The sequence below is a fragment of the Oryctolagus cuniculus genome, chromosome 21 (genome assembly GCF_964237555.1).
Source record: "Oryctolagus cuniculus chromosome 21, mOryCun1.1, whole genome shotgun sequence".
NCBI classification, from domain to species: Eukaryota; Metazoa; Chordata; class Mammalia; order Lagomorpha; family Leporidae; genus Oryctolagus; species Oryctolagus cuniculus.
The window spans coordinates 23,151,295-23,172,207 of NC_091452.1; the positions used below are offsets into that span (position 1 = coordinate 23,151,295).

At 51.9% G+C, this 20,913-nt stretch overlaps 1 protein-coding gene across 12 annotated transcripts in view; it reads right to left on the bottom strand.

Annotated features, from left to right (window-relative positions):
* ASCC2 (activating signal cointegrator 1 complex subunit 2) overlaps positions 1–16,189 on the bottom strand; it is a 43,485-nt gene extending 27,296 nt beyond the window's left edge. The window contains exons 1-6 of one of the 12 annotated variants that reach the window (XM_070065792.1): positions 16,051–16,108; positions 12,640–12,714; positions 10,489–10,586; positions 3,318–3,476; positions 2,779–2,949; positions 339–468 (exon numbers count right to left, since the gene is read on the bottom strand). In XM_070065792.1, coding sequence (XP_069921893.1) covers positions 339–468; positions 2,779–2,949; positions 3,318–3,476; positions 10,489–10,569 — 541 coding nt within the window. In that variant the 5' untranslated portion in view covers positions 10,570–10,586; positions 12,640–12,714; positions 16,051–16,108. Of the gene's footprint in view, positions 1–215; positions 469–2,778; positions 2,950–3,317; positions 3,477–10,454; positions 10,589–12,639; positions 12,715–15,874 lie in introns of those variants that run through there. The other 11 variants (XM_070065797.1, XM_070065787.1, XM_070065788.1 and 8 more) reach the window with 11 other exon arrangements.
* Between the last annotated feature and the right edge of the window lie 4,724 nt (positions 16,190–20,913).

Below are 20,913 nucleotides of genomic sequence, written 5' to 3' on the forward strand. Positions count from 1 at the left end.
CCGGGCTGCCGTGAGGATCCAACGGGAATATCGTTACATGGCAGGCTTGGCATGCCGGGACCCAGCACAGAGTCTCCTGGCCAAAGTAAACCTCCCCAGGCTTTCACTGTTTGACACACGGCCTAGTACTGAGAGCCCCAGCTCCTCGGAGAACCCTGACACACATTCCGTCTGCCCCCCCCCCTTGGCCACCAGCTGCTTGCGCAGACGCTCACCTATCTGTGAAGCTCCCAGCACTGCCTGTCCGCACTGCTCTGACTCTCCCTGTGCTATCTAAGCACCAGCCTTTGTGACCTCCAGGCTGGCACGCGGGGGCCGTCTCTGTGCGTCACACACACCTATCATCTTCTGAAGCAGTGGAGAGTTGCCTTTTCCAAAGAGCACGCAGAGGTCCAGGATCTTTGGGATGTCAAAGAGGAAGTTATTGTAGAGGATTTCTCCAAACGCAGAGGGGGAAATGAAGTGATCCTAAGGAAAAGTGCAGAGAGAGAGGATGGAGACTTTTGGAATGCTCGGACATTGCAAAGTAACAGCAAACCCATGAAAACCCGTGGGCCCACCGACCATGGACCGGCTGTCACTGATGTTCTATCCACACATGGACATGTCTGACCCTCATGGACAGACCTGGCCCAAGTTTTTTAATTTTTAAAATTGGGGGCCAGTGCCGCGGCTCAATAAGCTAACCCTCTGCCTGCAGCGTTGGCACACCGGGTTCTAGTCCCGGAAAGGTCGCCAGATTCTGTCCCGGTTGCCCCTCTTAAAGGCCAGCTCTCTGCTGTGGCCCGGGAGTGCAGTGGAGGATGGCCCAAGTGCTTGGGCCCTGCACCCCACGGGAGACCAGGGGAAGCACCTGGCTCCTGGCTTCGGATTAGCGCGGTGCACCAGCCATAGTGCGCCAGCCGCGGTGGCCATTAGAGGGTGAACCAATGGCAAAAGGAAGACCTTTCTCTCTCTCTCCCACTGTCCACTCTGTCAAAAAAAAAAAAAAAAAAAAAAAAAATGGGGCCGGCGCTGTGGCGTAGTGGGTAAAGCCGCCGCCTGCAGTGCCAGCAGCCCATATGGGCACTGGTTCAAGTCCCGGCTGCTTCACTTCCGATCCAGCTCTCTGCTATGGCCTGGGAGAGCAGTGGAGGTATGCCCAAGTGTGTGGGAGACCCAGAGGAAGCTCCTGGCTCCTGGCTTCAGATTGGCATAGCTCCAGCCATTGCAGCCAATTAGGGAGTGAACCAGAGGATGGAAGACCTTTCTCTCTCTCTCTGCCTCTCCTCTCTTTGTGTAACTCAAATAAATAAATAAATCTTTAAAAAAATTTATATGAGAGAGAGAGCCCACTCCCATCTGCTGGTTCACTCCCCAAAGGCCTGCTATGGATCCTTTGGGGGCCAAAGCCAGGAGCCCAGAATCCAATCCATTTCAATGGCAGGAACCTAATTACTTGAGCCATCACCACTGCCTCCCAGGGTGCGCATCAGCAGGAAGCTGCAGGCAGGAGCTGGAGCTGGGAATCAAACCCAGGGTACCTTAATCCGAGTCCAAACACTCGCCCCAGTCTCCATTTTACCGTAAAAAGCAGCACAAGCGCTCTATCACAGGGGGCGGGGGATTTACTCTGAAATACTTACAGGTAAACTGGCAAGATGTCTGACAGTGTTTCAAGATCCTCCATGAAAAATGAGAAAACTCAGGAGGGGAAATAAAAACAAGACTGGCAAAATGTTGGTAATTACTGAAGCTGGGGACATGAGATTCACTGTACTTTGTATATGAAAATTCTGTACATGTGTATATTTGAAAATTTCCAGGGCTGGTGTTGTGGTATAGCGGTTAGAGCTGCCACCTGCAGTGCCGGAATCCCATATGGGGATTTTAAAGAGTTACAGAGAGGAGAGGCAGAGAGAGAGAGAGAGAGGTCTTCCATCCGATGGTTCACTCCCCACTTGGCCATAAGAGCCAGAGCTGCACTGATCTGGAGCCAGGAGCTCTTTCAGGTCTCCCACGTGGGTGCAGGGGCCCAAGGACTTAGGCCATCTTCTACTGCTTTCCCAGGCCATAGCAGAGAGCTGGATCAGAAGTGGAACAGCCAGGATCTGAACCAGCACCAATATGGGAAGCCAGCACTGCAGGCAGCGGTTTTACCACTATGCCACAGCACCGGCCCCAACTATCTTTCAAATAAATAAATAAATCCTTAAAAAAAAATTCCATACTATTTTTCTTTCCTTAAGAAAGCAAAATTCTATTTTTCAAATACACACACACACACACACACACACAAGCACACACTGATAGGGAAAAAAAAATGCCCTGAACGAAGGAACATGGACTTCACAGGTTTGCTTTGGGGACAGGGGATTTTGTGGGTGACATTCACTATGTAATATTTCTACAATGCTTGAGTTGTTTAATAACAGCATTATTATTTTGACAATCAGGAAACAAGAAAGCAGCACAGATTTTTTAAAAGAGCACACACGTTCCTTTAGAAAGTCAAAATCAATGTCTTCACCCTCTGACGCACAAGCAAAGGCAGAGTCACGCGTCACCTGGCAAAGGGCTCTGGGCTCCCACTGATGAAAACACTGGGTGTAACACAGCCCGGCTCAGTGGATTAGAGGACAAGGGAGGTGGCACCGATTTCTTCCCCAACGGTGGGGATAAAGGTGGACAGGAGACAAAGAGGCAACTCAATGCGCCAGAGCCTTCCTTCCCAGGGGTGGAAAGTCTGGCCCAGAGGTATCAGGTGTCAGTGGTGACCTATCACGGGACTGGGCTTACTTTGGATTCCTTGTGAGTAGACATGCGGAGGAAGGTGAGAAATACACTCCGGTGGAGGTGCCTCTCCATGTCAACAACCTCAGGGGTTGGGGCCACCCACTCGTCAAACTTCCGAGGGACATAGCGCAGGTAGGAATCCAGGCACTTCTGCAGGGTCTCATCGAAGATAACCTAAGCCAGGCGACAGAAGAGGGCGAGGATTTATCCCTAAGGCCCAAGGTCTTGCAAGTACACTGCGCAGGGGGCTCATGGCCCATCATCAGCGCTGGCCTACTGCAAACAATCCAACCCCAAGAGACCAAGGAGGCATGAATGAGTGAGGGCTAAACACAAGGTTCTACAGGTGACACTCTGGAAGGTGTGTACACAGCATGAAGACTGTGATACAAGACACAGCAGCAATCCAAACCACAATTTGCTGTTAAGGATCCAGTGTAAGTAGAAGACAAAAAAAGCATCTGCTAGGGGAAGAAAAACAGCAGCAGCAACCAACGGCATGTCATGTGCTTTGTCTTAGTGTGAATTTGATAGAATGTTACCTGGCACCAGAATTTATCGTGAGGCAAGGCCAGGAGCCAGTCGAGGTCATTGGCTACGAAGGTGGCGCGTTCCAGGTACTCCTCCACTAGGGCGGGAATGTTGTCTTTAGGGGGCGGTTTGTATAACACAAAATACCGGTCTGCCTTCTGCTCGGGGTGCTACGGATCCAAAAACCACGTGTTAACGTGGCAGAGGTTAGTCAGCGAGGGCCCATTTGCCAACCCACAGCAATGACAACACTTGGCTGTTCCAACCGGGGACCCTCCAGGGAGCTTTCAGGCATAAAGAACCAAGCGTATCTAACAAAGGGGCACGGCTGCGTCCAGGCAACACGAGGCAGTCATTAAAACCATGTTTTTGGAGAGGATTTACTGACATGGAGAAAGGTCAAGGGAAGCAAAAGCAGGACACAGAACTCTCTGCTTAATACAATCAATTTCTGTCTTGCTTTGTTTTCCCCAAAAAGTATGTCCATTCATACACTGGTACAGATTTAAACCAAGAAGCTGGGGAAATGATACCCCAAAGCTAATACGATTATTTCTGGCAGCAGTTGGCGAGGATGGGATTGTGGCTTGACCATGTTTTGTAATTTTTCAAAAATGAACAGGAATTACTCTTTAAATCAATTTTAATTACACAAGCGAGGCATGCGAGTCTTTTCTTTCAAAAGCTGACTGTGCTACAAAGAAAGAGTTCCTTGGGGGCCACACTCCCTGTCCCTGTCCACCCAGAGGGACCTACTCACCATCTGTGGGGTGTCCAGGTAGACCTTTCCTAGGCGTCTCCATTAAAACAGACTCAGGTGAAGCTTTTTTTTTTTTTTTTTTTTTGGGGGGGGGGGCTATGTTTTCATCCTTATATCATTGCCTCATAGCTCATGGAAAATGCACATTAGGAGAAAAAAACTATGCGTGGATCTCTGTTTTTTTGCATCAAATAAACCTTTTCCTTAATTCCATTTTGCATGAGCTTTCTGAAGTCCCCACATTCATATCACTGTGCTACATTCTTTTTATAACCAGAGGGTTAGAAACAAACCTCATCTTTTTTTCTCTTTAAAGAAAAGATTCTAATCATCTAACGGCAGGTCTCGGTTTAGTATCACAAGGTCTCTCTTCCAGCCCTCACCTGGCCACAAACAAACCTTACTTTGTTCACCATAGAGAGGGGAAGATGAGCTCAGCTTTCTCCTCTGACTACATAGGGCTGCTGTCTCTGGGGGAAGTGGTCATAGGAGGAAGGCCAGGCAATGGCTCAGCTGTTACCAACCACAGCCCACCCACTTCCAGGGGCTCAGAAAAACTGCGATGGCTGGGTCAGCTTCCGCAAGGACCAGCTATGCCTTCCTGCTGCTGAATGCAAGTTTTCAAACTGTGAAGTCGCTGGGTTCCTTAAGGATTCCTTGGTGCCACCTAGCACGTGGGTCTATGGGACCCCTCCCCTTTCAATCAGATCTATTTAGTGGGGTTCCAGGTACAAAGCTATTGAGAAAGGACTTGTGCCACTGAAACAAGGGCAGAACAATAGTCTAGAGCCCAAGTTCACCTCCGCGGTTTCCAAGCTCCCTTCCCTCTTCCATCCTACGTCTTAGGTCACCACGGGCCAGGCTACTCGTCCCCCAGCAGACACAGAAGGATACACCCCCCCGAGATTCTGCCATCCTATAAACCATTTACTGGGGACCCCCCCGGTGAGGTGTCAGGGCACAGGAAGAAAAGCACCCAGGTTCTCCCAGGGCTCCCACTCGGTAGAGGCAGATGAACCTGCCAGCCACCCAGTGAGCATACAGAGGCAGAGGGACTGTGGGAGTGAAGGGAACTACCAGCGCCCGGAGGACCAGAGGCTTCTCCCCAGGGCAGGCAGCATCTGAGCCGAGCCTTGGAGGATGAGGGCTTTCAGATGGAAGAAACGGCATTTTGTGGAGGCATAAAAATGGGCGCTTACAAAGAGTACAGCATTCTGTCCCGGTTGCCCCTCTTCCAGGCCAGCTCTCTGCTGTGGCCAGGGAGTGCAGTGGAGGATGGCCCAAGTGCTTGGGCCCTGCACCCCATGGGAGACCAGGATAAGTATCTGGCTCCTGCCATCGGATCAGCGCAGTGCACCGGCTGCAGCACGCCGGCCGCAGCGGCCATTGGGGGGTGAATCAACGGCAAAGGAAGACCTTTCTGTCTCTCTCTCACTGTCCACTCTGCCTGTCAAAAAAAAAAAAAAAAAAAAAAAAGCCGGTGCCGCGGCTCACTAGGCTAATCCTCCGCCTAGCGGCGCCAGCACACCAGGTTCTAGTCCCGGTCGGGGCGCCGGATTCTGTCCTGGTTGCCCCTCTTCCAGGCCAGCCCTCTGCTGTGGCCAGGGAGTGCAGTGGAGGATGGCCCAGGTGCTTGGGCCCTGCACCCCATGGGAGACCAGGAAAAGCACCTGGCTCCTGGCTCCTGCCATCGGATCAGCGTGGTGCGCCGGCTGCAGCGCGCTGGCTGCGGCGGCCATTGGAGGGTGAACCAACGGCAAAGGAAGACCTTTCTCTCTGTCTCTCTCTCACTGTCCACTCTGCCTGTCAAAAAAAAAAAAAAAAAAAAATGCACAGCAAGTATTGTGGTGCAGTGGGTTAAGCCACTTACTGGGATGTCCACATCTCACACAGGAGTGTCGGTTCAAGTTCCAGCTCCTCTGTTTCTGATTCAGCTTCCTGCTTAATGCATCCTGGGAGGCAGCAGATAATGGTTCAAGTACTTGGGTCCAAGCTATCCACACAGGAGACCCAGTGGAGTTCCAGACTCCTGGTTTTGGCCTGGCCCAGCCTTGGCTATTGAGGGAATATGAAAAGTGAACCAGTGGATGGAACATATCTCTATCACTCTGCCCTTCAAATATATATATATATATTTTTAACAGGCAGAGTGGACAGTGAGAGAGAGAGAGACAGAAAGAAAGGTCTTCCTTTTCCATTGGTTCACCCCCCAATGGCCACTGCAGCCGGTGCGCTGCAGTCTGTGCACCACGCTGATCCGAAGCCAGGAGCCAGGTGCTTCTCCTGGTCTCCCATGCGGGTGCAGGGCCCAAGCACTTGGGCAACCCTCCACTGCACTCCGGCCACCCTCCACTGCACTCCCAGGCCACAGCAGAGAGCTGGACTGGAAGAGGAGCAACCAGGACAGAATCTGGCGCCCCGACCGCGACTAGAACCCAGTGTGCTGGCGCCACAGGCGGAGGATTAGCCTATTGAGCCATGGTACTGGCCTAAAATAAATATTTTTGAAGATTTATTTGAGAGGCAGAGAGAGAGTAAAAAAGAGAGAGAGCGGGAGAGGGAGAGACAGAGAGAGAAGTCTTCCACCCACTAGTTCACTTCCCAAATGGCTGCAATGGCTGGAACTAGACCAATCCAAAGCCAGGAGCTTCTTCCAGGTCCAAGCACTTGGGTCATCTTCCACTGCTTTTCCAGGCCATTAGCAGGAAGCTGGACTGGAAGTGGAGCATCTGGGACTCAAACTGGTGTCCATATGGGATGCCGGCACCGCAGGCAGAAGCTTAACCTACTACACAACAGTGCTGGCTCCAGTAAAAAAAAATTTTTATAAAAGGAATACAGATAGCACTGGTGGGAAGCAGATTTGGAGAATGCTGGCATGGTGATAATGAAAGCCTTGAGTCACTGAGAACGCGCCCTGTGCCACAGGCTATAGAGTACAGAGGCACATCTCACAGCCTATTTCTTTCCTATCCACAGCATCTATTTATAAGGGAGATAATATTCTCCCCATTTTACAGAGGAGGAAACAAAGACAAAATATGATTCAGGAACTTTCCCAAGGTCACAGGGTTAGAGAGGCAGCTGAGACAGGATGCGGACCTACTTAGAGATCCGTGGTACCCATGTGCTAGCCTGGTCTTAGTTCTGGCCCCAGCCGCAAACTCAGGTCCTCAGGAACCCTCCCAGATGCCCACTCCAAGTCGATCAGAAATTCATCTGCGCGTCCCCCTCCCCCACTGCACCTGCATGCACTCTAAGCACTGGCTGAAATGCATCAACAGTGCTTTCAGATCAATGGTTGCTGGGGACCAGGAGAGAGGAAGCGACGGATTAAGGAAGGGTACAAGGAAACTCTTGAGAGCAGTACAAATGCTCAATCATGTCAAGACCAATACAACTGTACACTTTAATTCAACAGTTATATTAAAGGGATGGCTCGTCCTCAATGGTCACCCCACTAGCTGTGGGTCCTGGGAGGCGCCAAGCAGACTCTCCAGACTGCATTTGCTGCCTGGACAAAACAATGAATGGAGGTAACAAATGACCAGATCCTCCCACATCTCTGAAGGGCATTGAATGCCAGGTTGAAGAGAGGGGACTTTATTCTGGAGGTAATAAAGGGCATGAGAGATTTCAGGGCAGAGGAGCGGCAGGCTCCCTCTCTTGCCCTAGCCCAACCCACACTTCCTAGAATCTAAGCCTGGCTTAGGTCTGCTTTGTGAAGCTACTAGAACATTCTTTGCCCATCAAACTTCTATTTATCTTGATAAGAATCCGGTTCCCACTGTTCTCCAACTGTTTCACTTCTTTTATGTCTTCAAGTATGTGCTATTAGAATAGTGCCTCGTCAGCAAACATTAACTCTGTCCATCACCCTGCAAAGGCAGCATAGCGACTGCCTCTCGGCTGAGGTCTTTCTGTCTCACACTGAGAGCAGAGGGACAAATGTGATGGGTACATACGTTGGGACCGTCTTTGAGGCCATCTCATGGCCTGCAGGGTAATGCACTCTTCATCAGGAAGCTGCCTCTCTCAGCTCACCCCCACTCAGTGCCGCTGCCACTGCCACTGTCAGCACTACATCTCAACTACCACGCACTGAGAGCTCCCCACATTCCAGGCACAGCACTGATCCAGACGTCTCACTTGATCCTCACCACCGTCCGACAAAGGTGGTCCTACTCTCTCCGTTTTTGGATTCTGAGGCTTAGAGAGGTTTAAGTAACTTGTCCAAAGGTACATAGCCAGGTGCAGGGGAGATGAACACAAAGCCTGCAGGCAGTAACCCTGCCACACTGCTGCCACCTCCAGTGACGTGGTTCCTGGAAGATCGGGCTCTCTCAGGACTCCAGGACTGTACAGCCAGGTCTTCCAGCCACATCCCTCCTCCCATGGCTCTGCCTGGCTAGTGCTTACTTAACCTTTCGATACCCAAGTCAGAACCCCCTCCTCCAGGAAGCCCTCCCAGTGGCCCTCAGACCCCTCTATCCCCACACACCTCATTGGTCTGATCAGTGGCCTGAGCTCTGGACTCACAGCCTGGCCTTCATCCTATCACAACCCTAATCACACTGCTTTTCTCTCGTGCCATGGGCCCCTCAAGGGCAGGGCCACGTCTTTTCTCTCAGTAGCTCCGCATCTAGCACAAGGCCTGGCTGTGGTCCGTGGCTCACATACTGAATGCTTAGTACTGCGTGCCAGAAGTGGTGAGAAGGGACCAGGTAGGTGTCTGGCCTCACAGAGTCCACAGTCGAACAACAGAGGTGCTCGTTCAGCACGTGGGGGAGGAATGAGGTGGAAAAACGGAAACCACCACCCAAGGAGCCAGTCTCTCCAGGTGCTGTCTGGCAGGACTGTCTAAGAAAATGGAACTGCTCTCTCTCTGTGCTGGCCAGCACGGCAGGTGTTCACCACATGGGGCTAGTTTGATGCACATTAACTATATTCAATTTTTAAAAAGCCAATTGCTCCTCATTTCAAGCACTACACTGTCATTGGAGCTGGCGCACAAGGCTGCAGTAGCTACACGAGGTGAATGGCTGCCATGCTCAACAGAACCGCTCTGGACTTTCTGATCAATATCCTCCACACGCAAGAAGGTAATAAAAGGAAACAAGAGGCTTGACAGCAGCAGAAAGGTCAAGGGCATGGGTTACCAGCCTGGCTCCCACAACTTTGCAGTTCTGTGACCTTGAACTTGCTGTTTCCTCGTCTGTAAAATGAGAACAATCAAAATACCTTTGCACGAGGCTGTGATGCAGCTTACACGAGACAACCCAGGTGATGTGTTTAGAATGGGCGGGCCCAGGGCACATACTTTACAAATATTAGGTACTATTATTAGAAGAGTATTTAGGGGCCTGTGCTGTGGCTCACTTGGCTAATCCTCCGCCTGAGGTGCCGGCACCCTGGGTTCTAGTCCTGGTTGGGGCGCCGGGTACTGGTCCCAGTTGCTCCTCTTCCAGTCCAGCTCTCTGCTGTGGCCCTGGAGGGCAGCAGAGGATGGCCCAAGTGCTTGGGTCCCTGCACCGGCATGGGAGACTGGGAGGAAGTACCGGCTCCTGGCTTCGGATCGGCACAGCACCAGCCATGGCAGCCATTAGAGGAGTAAACCAGTAAACCAGTAGAGGAAAGACCTTTCTCTCTGTTCCTCTCTCTCTCTGACTCTGCCTAGCAAAAAAAAAAAAATAAATAAATAAATAAATAAATTAGGAAGTAATAAGAAACCACCCAGAAGGCAGGAAATAAAACAGCAAGTGCCTGTTTCCCACGACTTCACCCAAGCCCCTCGAAAATCCTTCCTCCCACCCTGCTCAAGTAAGCTCATATTCTTGGGAAAGCAACAAGTGGCTTCGGGGACTCTGATCCCAGCGTCTGTCTCCTTCCTCAGCAGGGCTGGCACCTCTCCACGGCCCTGATCTCTCTCTGCAGCTGGGAACCTGCACGTTCACAGCCTCCTTAGTTTTCAGTCTCCCAAGCCTGCCGGAGTCTCTCTCCTTGCTGCTGCTTATCCAGGTTGAGATAAAAGATGGCCCTGCTCTGATGGCAGCGTTCCCACTGATGTGCGGCTGGCTCTGAGAGTCCCTACCTGAAACCTGAACACCCCTGCGGTCTCCAGTCCACAAACCCAGCTTTGGGCCGGATCCATTTCTAGCCCAGCTCAGGCTGAGTCACAGCTGCCATCAGACTGATTCAAAATTAAATGCTTTGTGGGGGAAGGTGTGGGGTGTGATGTGGTGACATGGAAAACACTGCTCAAGTTCAAGCTGTCGCTCAGAGGGAAATTTCTACCCTGGGCCTCGGCTACTGTGGCCCTCAGCTCAGTTCTCGGGACAGATAAAGAAGGAATTTCCTTTTTTGCTTTTGGAAATTGCAAGACTGATACCATCGGGCTGAATGGCCTCCAGGCACCGGCTCACCAGTGCTGGTGAAGTCCTCGGCTTTCCTGTCTTCGGGTCCTGGTGGGTGAGCTGGAGCTGGTCCAGGGGCAGAGCTGGCATTGTGCTGCGTGAGCCTCCTGAAAGGAATAGGGACGGGAAGAAGAGAGCAGACACACAGACTCCTGCGGGCAGCGCCGGCCCTGGGCCCACCCCAGGGCCAGGAGAGAAGCTTCGACTGCGGGCCTTCGTGCTGTGGGCCTGTCACTTCTGTGCCCACAGCAGAGGCTCTCCGCTGCAGAGGAAATGCTTCCCAGCTGGTTTCTGGATGTACGTCCGCCCCCTTTGAGAAGAACTGGTAAAGGTACCTACACCCTCCCTATTATGCCCCCAACCCATGTGCTCTGCAGCCTGTGAGCTGAGGACGGTGCCTGGGGCTCCCCTCTCTTGCTACCTTTCCTGTGACCAGCATAGGCCTGTGACACGAGTGGCCTGATCAAATGTCTAATGATGACTGAAGAGGACATGCTTCAAGCTGGTGTCGTAGCTCAGCAGGTTAAGCTGCTGCCCTGCCACACCAGCATCCCGTGTGGACATCGGTTTGAGACCTGGCTGCTCCACTTCCAATTTAGCTTCGTGCTGATGCACGCAGGAGGGTGGCAGATGATGGACGGTTCAAGTGTTTGGGCCCCTGTTACCCATGGGATGGAGCTCCAGGCTCCTGGCTTCAGCCTAATCCAACCCCAGCCACTGTAGCCATTTGGGGAGTAAGCCAGCAGATACAAGATCTCCATAGCTGTGCCTTTCAAATATATAAAAATTTTTAAAAAGATTTTATGTATTTGAAAGGCAAAGTTAGAGAGAGAAGGAGAGGCGGAGAGGCAGAGAGCAGAGAAATGGCTGGGACTGGGCCAGGAGCCTCCTCCAGGTCTCCCACATGGGTACAGGGGCCCAAGGCCCTGGGTCATCCTCAGCTGCCTTCCCAGACACACTAGCAGAGAGCTGGATTTGAAAGTGGAGCAGCCCGGACTCGAACTGGCACCCACATGGGATGCTAGACCTGCAGGCAGCAGCTAAACCCACTATACCACAACAAATAATTAATCTAAAATTTATTTAGATAAATAAATCTTAAAAAAATAAATCTTAAAAAAAAAAGAAAAGAAAGGAAAGAAAAAGAAGAGGACACTCTTCTCATCACTCATCGGGTTTTAAGTCTTTCGAGGGTTGGCGTAAAGGACCTGTCTCCACTTGTAGAGGACAACCTCTCTAGGCTTTAGAGGATGACTTGGGTGACAGGCAGCGCCTGGGAGGAAGAGAGAATTCACAGAAACCTGTCAGTGCAAGCTCCCTCCTCAGAAGCCCAAACTGGCCTCAGAGCCACTGAGTGGCAGATCCGTCTCCCATCCTCCTGTCCAGTGTTCTTTCCAAAGACAGGCGTGACCTATCAGAGGGACACACATCCTGGCTAAGTCATGAAACAGAAGTGAACTAGCTGCCATGGCATAGTGGGTAAAGCCACCGCCTGCAGTGCTAGCATCCCACATGGGGGCCAGTTTGATCCCAGCTGCTCCATTTCCAATCCAGCTCTCAGCTATGGCCTGGGAAAGCAGTGGAAGATGGCCCAAATGTTTGGGCCCCTTGCACCCATGTGGGAGACCCTGAGGAAGCTCTTGGCTCCTGGCTCCGGATCAGTACAGCTCCAGCCATTACAGCCAGTTGGGGAGTAAACCACAGATGGAAGACCTCTCTCTCTCTCTGCCTCTCCTTCTCTCTGTGTAACTCTTTCAAATAAATAAATAAATCTTAAAAAAACAAAAAACAAAAAACAAAAAAAAAAAAACCAGAAGTGAACTAGGCTGCTCAAATGACATATCATAAAAGGCTGGCACAGACTTGGTGACAGCACTAGGACAGATTAAAGTCAGGACAAGAAAGCTTCAGCTCCTGAGCCCTCACAGACATCCGAGGCCATGGTTAACAGTGAGCTCCTGGGTGTCCCTATCTCAAGTGTCAGGCCGGGCCCTGGTGACAGGAGGAGACGGATGAGGACAACAGAAGCAGCCGCAACACACTCAGGAGAAGCTGCGTGTTCTTCCAGGTGCCTTCCCATGCAGGAACTTGCTTTGTCTGTGGAATGCCCAGGGTGGTTCTGTTATCATCCTCACTTTATCAGAGAGAAAACAGGCTCACATGGGGCATCCCATTTCAGAGAGCCAGTTCAAGTTCCAGCTGCTCCACTTCCAATCCAGCTCCCTGCTCAAGTTCCTGGAAAAGCAGAAGATGGCCCAAGGACCTGAGCCCCTGTTACCACATGGGAGACCAGGAGGGCCCAAGGACCTGAGCCCCTGTTACCACATGGGAGACCACTCCTGGCTTTAGCCTGACCCAGGCCTAGCACTGTGGCCATTTGGGGAGTGAACCAGTGGATGGAAGATCTCTTTTGTGTCTCTCCCTCTCTTTCTGTCACTCTTTCAAGTAAATAAGATAAATCTTTTTGAAAGTACAAAGAAAGAAAGGAAAGGAAACAGAGGTCCAAAACAGATGACCAAAGGCAAGAAGTAAATGGGTACACAAGGAGGGTGGATCCTGGTCTGTTTTAAAGACCGTGCAGACCCCCGCCGTAGCAGGATGAAAAGAGAGATCAGTCTGCTTAGCCCCAGGCTGGTCTCAGCTCTAGCATTCCATGTGTGCGTCAGACACATGGTACAGCCTGAAAGAAAAAAAAATCACAAGGCAAAGTAACAAAGGGCATGCGGCAAGATGTTTTCTTTCAGCTTTGCGGAGTGCAGAGACCACAGGAGAGAGCAGATACACAGACCCACGGCGGGCAGCGCCTGCCTGGGAGTGTATGTCACTTTCACTCCAGAGACTCTTACCGACCTCTCACAAGAACCTGAGGATGACCAGGATTAAAATGCTCAGATGCCTAAAGAGGGGCCCTGGTTTGCTCAAGACAGGTATAGTAGTGACCAATTTGAAACCAAAGCTCAGCTCTTTTGCCGTGGTACCTGGGACTCATGTGCTGAACATGCTTAAAAAAAAAAAAAAAAAAAGTAGTCCTAACCCCGCAGCAATGCTATGAGGACAGCTGGAAACACCAGTGGCCTGCACCCAAGTGCAGAAGGCTAAAAGACTCACAGGCCCAGTTCTTCCCAGGCTCACCCACCAAAGACAGAAACAGCAGTGTGAGGAGCATGGCCCTAGGATGGGGAAAGAGGCAGCTCTCCGCCCTTGAAACCCGGGGCCCCAGAGGCTTGGCCTACACAGGTAGAGACAGCACCTAATTTTAGAAGAACTTCATTCTTACGAGCCAGAGCCCATAAGGGCAACTCAGGACCAGGTTGGTGAAGTGGTTAAAAAGCCCTGGGCCGGCGCCGCGGCTCAATAGGCTAATCCTCCGCCTAGCGGCGCCGGCACACCGGGTTCTAGTCCCGGTCGGGGCGCCGGATTCTGTCCCGGTTGCCCCTCTTCCAGGCCAGCCCTCTGCTGTGGCCAGGGAGTGCAGTGGAGGATGGCCCAGGTGCTTGGGCCCTGCACCCCATGGGAGACCAGGAAAAGCACCTGGCTCCTGGCTCCTGCCATCGGATCAGCGCGGTGCGCCGGCCGCAGCGCGCTGGCCGCGGCGGCCATTGGAGGGTGAACCAACGGCAAAGGAAGACCTTTCTCTCTCTCTCTCTCACTGTCCACTCTGCCTATCAAAAATTTAAAAAAAAAAAAAAAAAAAAAAGCCCTGCGGAGGCCGATGCTGTGGCACAGTGGGTTAAGTCGCCGCCTGCAACACCAGCACCCCATAGGAGAGCACTGGCTGCAGCCCCAGCTGCTCCATTCCCAGCCCAGCTCCCTGCTACTGTGCCTGGGAAAGCAGCAGAGGATGGGCCAAACACATGGGTTCCTGGCACCCACATGGGAGACACGGATGGAGTTATGTGCTCCTGGCTTCAGCATGGAACTAGCCCCAACTGTTGTGGCCATTTGGGGAGGGAACCAGTGCAAGGAAGATCTCTTTTTCTTCTTTACCTCTCTCTGTGGCTCTGCCTTTCAAATAAATAGCATGAATATTTAAAGGAGAGAAAGGAAAACAGCTTTACAGTCCTTCAACCTAGACTCAAATGCTGGCTCTTCTTTGCTACCATACTTAGGCAGTTTCTTAACCTCTCTAACCCTCGACTCTCTCATCTGCACATGATCTCCCAGCTGCCTTGCAAAGTAATCAACGCTAAGCATTCCACACAATCAGAAGAACTCTTAAATGCCCAGGTGTAGTCAATTCAAGCTGCAGCCACAGGCAGAGTGCTTCGGGCTTTCCTCATTTACTCAGCAAACGCTGCCTCAGTGCGTTCTGGGCTCTTGGCCTTGGAAATGACTACCGCTTGGGGCTAGAGCTGTGACGGGTGCACAGCCGGCAATGGGAGGATGTCACGGAGGAGGAGAGTCGGAGATCCCTCCATCTGGGTGCTGAAAGACGGGAGGAAAATACGGGCAACCCAAGCAAGAGCAAAGGCGACTTAAAACCCGTATGCTGAAGACAGCCACCAGGGAGAGAGCAAGAGCAAAGGCTCCCAGTCTTTAAGAGTCTGGCCTTTCACCTGACGGCAGAAAAGGAGCCATTTAAACAGGGAAGAGTCAAGATCAGAAGGAGATGACCAGAACCTGGCCGCTAATGAGCTCCTGGAGCGCAAACACCGCGTTACTCATCTCATGCAAAGGCCCCCGAGCACCTGGTGTGCGGCAGTCGCTGAAGCCCAGCGAGTACTAAGGTGAGCAAACAACAGAGCAGAGCTGACAGCCTTCACGCAAGTCGAATACAGCCACACACATACGAAACCTCAGCGCCATGATGGATGCTGCCTGGGTAACGCTCTTGGGGGTACGGCAGCTTTTCGCAGAGAACGCCCCGAGGAGACAGATGTCAAGGGAGACTGGACTTTTCAACTCTTCCACGGACTCGGCAAAGACTAGACCTTAGATTCCAGAAGACTAGGACAAGAATCACAGCCCACGGCTGTGTCCCGTGTGCACGGTGGGGCAGCGGAAGTCAAAGTCAGAAAGGGCTCCGTTTGGGAGCAGCGCTCAGGACACAAGCGCTGGGGACAGGATGGCCTGGGAGCGTCCCCCGGGGCCCCTGCTGCCTGTTTCTGTCATCACTCTTCTCTCCTTCTGACCCCTCTATGTAAAGCAGGCACTCGCCCAGTCACCTGTCATCTTCAACTACCCTGTGCATGTCCTCGTCTCCTCCCACGTATAAGCTCCGAGAGGGCGGAGTCTTGTCTGTCTGTGCTCGGTTAAGTATCCCTCAAGGGCCTACATCTGTGGCTGGGTCTAGCAGACATGCGAGAAACGCGTTATTTGTTGAACAAATGAGTGACCCCCGAGTAAACTGAAACGATGAAGCGGGGCGGGGGTACCAGGACTCGTCCAGGACTACCTTGAGGCCGAACCTCGAACCCAGGACTCCAGGTTACAGCAGATCAGCCTCGGGGGGGCGGCTCGCGGCCCCAGGAGCAGCGTCAGCTTAGGCCCCGCCGTGGAGGCTGCGGGTGGGAGAGCCGGGGCCGTCTGACACACGGCTGCGGCTCCGGCAGGGCCCAGCCACGCACTCACCTAGCCGGCTCCACCACCGGCGACGTGCCGCCGCCGTCCACGGAGACAGCTGCCGGAGCGGCCGCACTTCCGGGGTCAAACGGCGATTCCGCAGGCGCAGACAGGAAGCCGTGGCCCGGCCCCGCCCCCCGGTCCCAACGGCCCCGTGAAGCCGGGCTCTGGGCCACGCCCCCATCCTTAAGACTCCGAGTCCACGGAGGCCATCCGGCTGTAGCCACGCCCCCTGCCCGCTCCGAAGAGCAGCCCAGGGCGGGTGGTGTGGTTTCCACCTTTTGGAAAACCCAAGTGCAATGCCCGAGCCAGCGTCTCTGAATCCCAGGCTTCCACCGCCCTCCCATTCTCTCTCTCTTTTTTTTTTTTTTTTTTTTGCCTTTTCAAGGTTTTTTTTTTCTTTCCTTTTTTTTTGACAGGCAGAGTGGACAGTGAGAGAGACAGAGAGAAAGGTCTTCCTTTTGCCGTTGGTTCACCCTCCAGTGGCTGCCGCGGCCAGCGCATCGCGCTGATCTGAAGCCAGGAGCCAGGTGCTTCTCCTGGTCTCCCATGGGGTGCAGGGCCCAAGCACTTGGGCCATCCTCCACTGCACTCCCTGGCCACAGCAGAGAGCTGGACTGGAAGAGGGGCAACCAGGACAGAATCCGGCGCCCGACACACTAGAACCCAGTGTGCCGGCGCCACAAGGCGGAGGATTAGCCTAGTGAGCCACGGTGCTGGCCCAAGTTTTTATTTTTATACATTTTTTGTATTAAAAAGAAAAGCATAATTATCACAAATTACAAAGGACTAAAGCAGGACTAGAATAATGAATGAATCCCTTCACCCCTATCCCCACCCCAGCCGTCTTCTTGCCCCTTCTTTGACCTGGGGTGGGGTCAGCACCTCTGAGCCCCAGGGGTCCGGGCCCGGGCAGGAGCTGGTGACCCTTCTCTGGCTCCCAGGTTCTGCGTGGGCCGAGGTTCAGGGCAGAACATAAACCTTCTGATGTTTGGGGCCCAAAGGTCGTGTTGGCATGGACCAGCCTTGGGGATCGTGGGATGGGTGAGCAGGCTGTGGTTCTGTCTCAGGTGCTGGGCCCCCACGGGGGAGGACAGTGGGTGTAAAGTGGCCAGGCCCGCGGGCTCTGCCGCTCCTGGCCTGCTAGTCCCAGGTACATTGGTCCTAAATTCAGGTGTCTGCACGAAGTGAAGATGGAAACTACTCCTCTTGGCAACATTAACTCCTAACATGTTACAAAAAGAAAGAAAAGGCCCCTCCCCCTCTCACCTCCCACTCCTAAGGGGCTTCCCCTTCCAGGGGTGTCTGTGGAGGCCTGGGGGGAGGATGGCAGCCCCCTGGCTGGGGGTCAACTCTGCAGAGCAGCCGTTCCACATCCCCAAGGCCTCCTTGTGCCCCGATGCCCGGCAGACGCCAAACACTGAGGTTGCTGTGGTACAGGGCTGAGGGATTGGAAAGGGAGAAAGGGGGGATCAAGGGAGCCGGTCCAAGAGACCAGCGTCTGGTACCATGTCGGGGAGGCACCAGGGTGGGGAGGGACAGGCCTCAGCTCCCACGACTGTAGATATGACCAGACACCCATCAGACACCCCAAGGGCAGAGGCAGGGGAGGGTGCAGGCTAAAGCAACACTGTGCCCTGTGAGACCGAGAGCAAGCCCCTGTCAGCCCGGGATACCATCTCCGAAGACATCGTTATACACAATTCATCCAAAATGGAATTTTTGTAAAAGATTTATTTATTTATTTGAAAGAGTTAGAGAGAGGGAGAGACAGAGAGACCATTCATTTGCTGGTTCATTCTCCAGATGGCCACAACCCACTGGGGCTGGGCCAGGCTGAAGCCAGGAGCTTCTTGCAGGCCTCCCACGTGGGTGGCAGGGGCCCAAGCACCTGGGCCATCTTTTGCTGCTTTAGCAGAGAGCTGGATCGCAAGTGGAGCAGCCGGGACTTGAACCATCGCTCATAGGGGATGCTGCATCGCAGCTGCCAGCTTAGCCCAATGCCGCAAGGCCAGCCCCCAAATGGAAGTTTTACACAGTCAAGAAGCATAAGCATAATGTTGTGAAAGAAGGCAGATGAACAAGTGTGGATTGTGAGTTCATTTATAGGAAGTTCTAGAACAGGCAAAACTAATGAATGAGTGGTGATGGAGTTGACAAGGTAGGTTCCTCTGAAGCTAGTGAACTGGGAGGGGCTGCAGTGAGGCTGGGGATACTCCCTCCATTCGTCTCAGTGGTGCCTACATTAATGTGCTTTTGAAAATTCATCAGATTGTGCAATTTAAAAAAAAAGATTTATTTCTTTGAAAGGCAGAGTTACAAAGAGAGTGTCCATCCGCTGGTTCACTCCCCAAATGGCCGATGGCCAGGACTGGGCCAGGCTGAAGCTAGGAGTCTGGAACTTCATCTGTGTTGTCCATATCGATGAAGGGGCCCAAGGACTTGGCCATCTTCTGCTGCTTTCCCAGGTGCCTTAGCAAGGAGCTGGATCAGAAGTGGAGCATCCGGGACTCGAACCAGCACACATATGGGATTTTGGCATCAGCCAGTGGCTTAACACAACAATACTGCCCCATGAACTTTTTCTTTAGGCATGCAACAAAATGGTTTGAATTTTTTGTTTTGTTTTGAATCAGGAAGACTGAGTATAGCCATCTTAAATTTTAATCTATTTATTTATTTTTATTTTTATTTAAGAGAGAGAGAGAGAGAAAGAGAGAGAAAAAGAGATAGAATCTTCCATCCATTGAGTTTTGGGCCCCTGGTTTTGGCCTGAAGTAACCCTGGCTGTTGCAGGCATTTGCAGAGTGAACCAGCAAATAGAAGATCTCTCTCTGTCTTTCAAATAAAATGAAAATAAGTACATTCTTTTTAAATTTAAAAAAAAAAGGAATATTCATCCCTGCTTTCATCCCAGCACCTAGCATACAGTAAGAGTTCAAAAACAACGACCCTCATTATCCCTAGGGTGTTATGGAAGCTCATTCTGGAGCACACAACACAACCCTGGGGATCATGAAATAGTATCCAGCCAACACCTCCGTGGTGCCAACTCCTGCCACCCGTCTTAGGCTACAGCAGTGCTTAGTGCAGTGCCTGTCCTCTAGGGACACAAGAAAACCAACCTCTACAAGGCAATGTGATAGATGCAGGGTACCAAGAAAGCAGAGGAGATGGGCTTTAAATCCGAGATGGGATGAGAGGGTTTGGATCCTAGATGAGTTATACCCTGCTGAGTAACCAGTTACTGCACAATTGGCAGTTTATGGCAACATACATTTTTTATCTCACTTTTTCAGTGGGTCAGGATTTGGCACAGCCTCTCTTGCTCGTGTGCATCAAGGTCTCCCACAGAGTGCAGTCAATGTTATCAGCCAGGGCCAGAGTCTTACCTTCATGCTCAACTCAAAAAGGATGTGCTTCCTAGTTCACTCGGCTGTTGACCAAATTCAGTTCCTTGAGAGTTGTTGGACAGAGAGCCTCAGTGCCTAGCTGGATTTTGGCCAGAGGCTGCCCTCAGTTCCTTGTCAGGTAGACTTGTCCAACGTGGCAGCCCGCTTGATCAAAGCATGCAAACTGAGAAGGCAGTGGGGAGAGCCTGCTAGCGAGACAGAAGTCTCAATCTCATGTAACCTGACCATGAACGTGCTAACACCTTTGCCATGTTCTGTTGCTTAGAAGCAAGTGACCACAGGAGATTACACAAGGGCAAGAATCCCAGAAGAGGGGAACCCATGGGGGCCATCCTGGACACACATCACTCCCATGCCTGCAACAGAGGAAGTGGAGGCGCAGAGACAAAAAGACAATTGTGGGGCTGGCAGTGTGACACAGTGGATTAAGCCACTCTGCTATGCTGGCATCTCAGTCCTGGTTCAAGTCCTGGATGCTCTGTTTCTGATCAAGCTCCCTGCTAATGCACCTGGGAAAGCAGCAGGAGAGGGCCCACCTGCCTCCCTGACACCTGGCCCCTGGCTTCAGCCTGGCCCAGACCTGGTTGTTGCGGCCATTTGTGGAGAAAACCATGAGATGGAAGATTTCTTTCTCTCTCTGTTTCTCTTTCTCATTCTGCCACTCTTTCAAACAAATAAGTAATCTTTTTTTTAAAAAGCAATCATGAGGGCCAGTGTCATGGCACAGTGGGTTAAGCTGCTGCCTACATCCTATAGGGGTGCCAGTTCTGTTCCCAGCTGCTCCACTTCTCATCCAGCTCCCTGGAGGATGACCCAAGTGTGTGGGCCTCTGTCTCCCACGTGGGAGACCTGGATGAAGCTCCTGGCTCCTGATTTTGGCCTGGCCCAGACCCAGCCATTGTGGCCATTTGGGGAGTGAGCCAGTAGATGGAAGATCTCTCTGTCTCTCCTCTCTCTCTCTTTCTCTCTCTCTCTGATGTCTGTCTCCGTAACTCTGCCTTTCAAATAAACAAATAAATGTTCAAAAACAAACAAAAAAGGCAGTCATGACACTAAGGACCACATTGATTAGATCCTTACTTCATCCCAGGAGCTGGACTAAGCATATGTCACATATGATCTCCTTGACTCTTCATAAGAACTGTGAGAGGTAGAAACTATTTTCTCCCATTTCTTTTAGAGCAGTGTAGAAACTGGAGCAGAGTCACAGAACTGGGTGGAGTGGGGATTTGAACCCAGCCCTATCTAGTTCCAGAGCCTGCCATTATAACCTTCTTACCAAGCGCCTTCCCAAGCTCCAAGTGGCAAGTTTGGAAGTCCCAAGTCCACGATGAATCTTTTTTATAAATAAATATTCCTTTTAAATATTTATTTATTTATTTATTTATTTGAAAATCAGAGTTACATAGAGAGAGGAGGAGAGACAGCGAGCTAGAGAGAGGTCTTCCATCCTCTGGTT